The sequence below is a fragment of the Charadrius vociferus genome, unplaced genomic scaffold (assembly GCF_000708025.1).
Source record: "Charadrius vociferus isolate BGI_N301 unplaced genomic scaffold, ASM70802v2 scaffold727, whole genome shotgun sequence".
Lineage (NCBI taxonomy): Eukaryota > Metazoa > Chordata > Aves > Charadriiformes > Charadriidae > Charadrius > Charadrius vociferus.
The window spans coordinates 481,307-483,428 of NW_009649472.1; the positions used below are offsets into that span (position 1 = coordinate 481,307).

The 2,122-nt window shown below is 56.2% G+C and overlaps 1 protein-coding gene across 1 annotated transcript; it reads left to right on the forward strand.

Moving 5' to 3' along the window:
- The first annotated feature begins 334 nt into the window (after positions 1–334).
- C1QB (complement component 1, q subcomponent, B chain) lies at positions 335–1,416 on the forward strand. Its single transcript, XM_009889831.1, has 2 exons — positions 335–494; positions 842–1,416. The coding sequence occupies exons 1-2, from the start codon at positions 335–337 to the stop codon at positions 1,414–1,416; spliced, it is 735 nt and encodes a 244-aa protein (XP_009888133.1).
- The last annotated feature ends 706 nt before the right edge of the window (positions 1,417–2,122 follow it).

Here is a 2,122-nt window from a genome sequence, read left to right on the forward strand (position 1 = left end):
ATGCCCGTGGCAGCAGCACAGCCAGGCTGGACATCAGACCTCTGGGACAGGCTAACCTGTCCCCAGATATTCATGTGGCTGAAGCTCTGGGCACTTGTAAATTGGTAATTTAAGAGTGGGAAGACAGTGACAAGCCCTCTCATGCCCAAATGGCGCTGGTCCCTCTGAGGCCATCAGGAGACCAGATTTGGCTCTGCAGTAGGATGTTTTCCCTCCCTGATGGTATTACCCAGAAGTGCTTCTAGTCATCATCCTCCAGAGCAGCACAGAGTGCCTTCCCCATCCCTCCCACTGCCCAAGGCAAGCCCTTCAACAGTCTTCTGTGCTCCAGCAGATGCAGACCACATGGGTGATGCTGATCTGCCTGGCTGGAGGGCAGCTTTCAAGTGCCACACTCTGCAAGACCTATGGAACCATCCCAGGCATCCCAGGGTCACCAGGACAGCCTGGCAGCAATGGCAGAGATGGGCAGAATGGCCAAAAGGGCGCACGAGGTAAGGAAGAGGCTGCAGGTGGGGAAAGTGTCATTTTGTGAGTACTGAGAGCAGGAAAAGGCAGTGCCAGGCACATGGTCCTGGGAAAGCAATCCATTTTCCACCAGTCCCTTTGGGGTGTTATCAGGTGGGGATGATGCTTGGAGGCAGAAGGGGCTGGACAGACTGGAGGACCCCAAGGAACTTGGGGATGGGAGGTGCACAAGAGCAAAGGGTGTCACACCTGCCGGGTGGCCAGGGGTCTTCATTGGCCCGCACCCCAGCACAGCAGTTTCTCTCCCAGTGCCCCCTCTGCAGATCTGTGGTGCTCGATTGCAATCACAATGACTTTTCATCCTACTTTCTAGGTCCCCCTGGCCAGGTGGAGCACGAAGGAGACATGGGGGAGATGGGAGACCCAGGAGAGCCGGGCCATCCTGGGAAGATTGGCCCCAGGGGACCCCCGGGTTCAAAGGGATTACCAGGTCCCATGGGACCCCCTGGCCCTCAGGGGGACTCTGGTGACTACAAGGCCACCCTCAAGTCTGCCTTCTCTGCTGCCAGGACCATCGGCTCCTACCCACGCCGGGACCATCCCGTCCGCTTTGACCGCATCATCACCAATGAGAAGGGCCACTATGAGAACCGGTATGGCCGCTTCAACTGCCGAGTCCCAGGCATCTACTACTTCACCTACCACGTCACCTCCAGGAGCAACCTGTGCCTCAGTGTGAAAAAGGGCTGGGGTGGCAGCAGGGGTGAGAAGGTGGTGACCTTCTGTGACTACGTGCACAGCAGCTACCAGGTCACCACAGGTGGCGTGGTCCTCAAGATGGCAGTGAATGAGTCTGTCTGGCTGGAACCAACAGAGAAGAACTCCCTGGTGGGGATTGAAGGGTCTGACAGCATCTTCTCTGGCTTCCTGATCTTCCCTGAGGCTTAATCTGCTGACGGTGTCTCTCTGCAGCCTTCCCCCTGCTGCTGGCTGGCCCCTGCAGGCCTGAGGACTCCCCTGGAAATGACTCTTTGCTCCAGATTCGGTGCCCTAAGCCCATTGCTGCTGATCTTGCACATTAAATGACAGCTCCTTGTGCTGATGGTTCCTTCCTGTCTATGATTTGCCTCTTTCCCCCCAAATAATGCTCAGATAGCCAGGGCATTGTCTCCTGTACCCCTGGGTGCAGTCTGGGGTCATTAGTATTTCATTACCACCAAGCAGAGCCAGCCAATTCATGCAGCTCCTGCTGCAGCCCATGCTGAGTATCTCCTTGCAGAGTCACCCACAGAAAGTCCCAGCCCAGGGTTAGGAAAACACAGAGCCTCGTCTCTAGTGGGGGGGCAGGACACACAACATAGCTGGAAATTGGGGTCACTGGGTACTGGTGGTAGATGGGGAGATGCTGGAGAAGGTGCTCTACTGGAGAGCCCTGGGGCTGGTAGAAGCCAACCTCTCAGACCTTTTTTTTTTTTGGAGTGGTGGTGACAATAATATCCACAGAAGCTTGTCAAAGCTTGTGAAAAGATGAGCCAGGTGTATGTGGGGAAGCCACAGCTTGATGCCATGACAGAAGAGGTGTGGGGCACATGGCTATCCCCTGGTGCAGTCAGGCAGGGTCCAGAGCAACCCCATAATCCCAGCAGGGGACCGA

Bases quoted from the DNA above. Each gene is read 5' to 3' on its own strand.
- C1QB (XM_009889831.1), top strand. From the start codon at position 335: ATGCAGACCACATGGGTGATGCTGATCTGCCTGGCTGGAGGGCAGCTT. The intron at 495-841 runs GTAAGGAAGAGG...CCTACTTTCTAG, and splicing joins TGGCCAAAAGGGCGCACGAG to GTCCCCCTGGCCAGGTGGAG.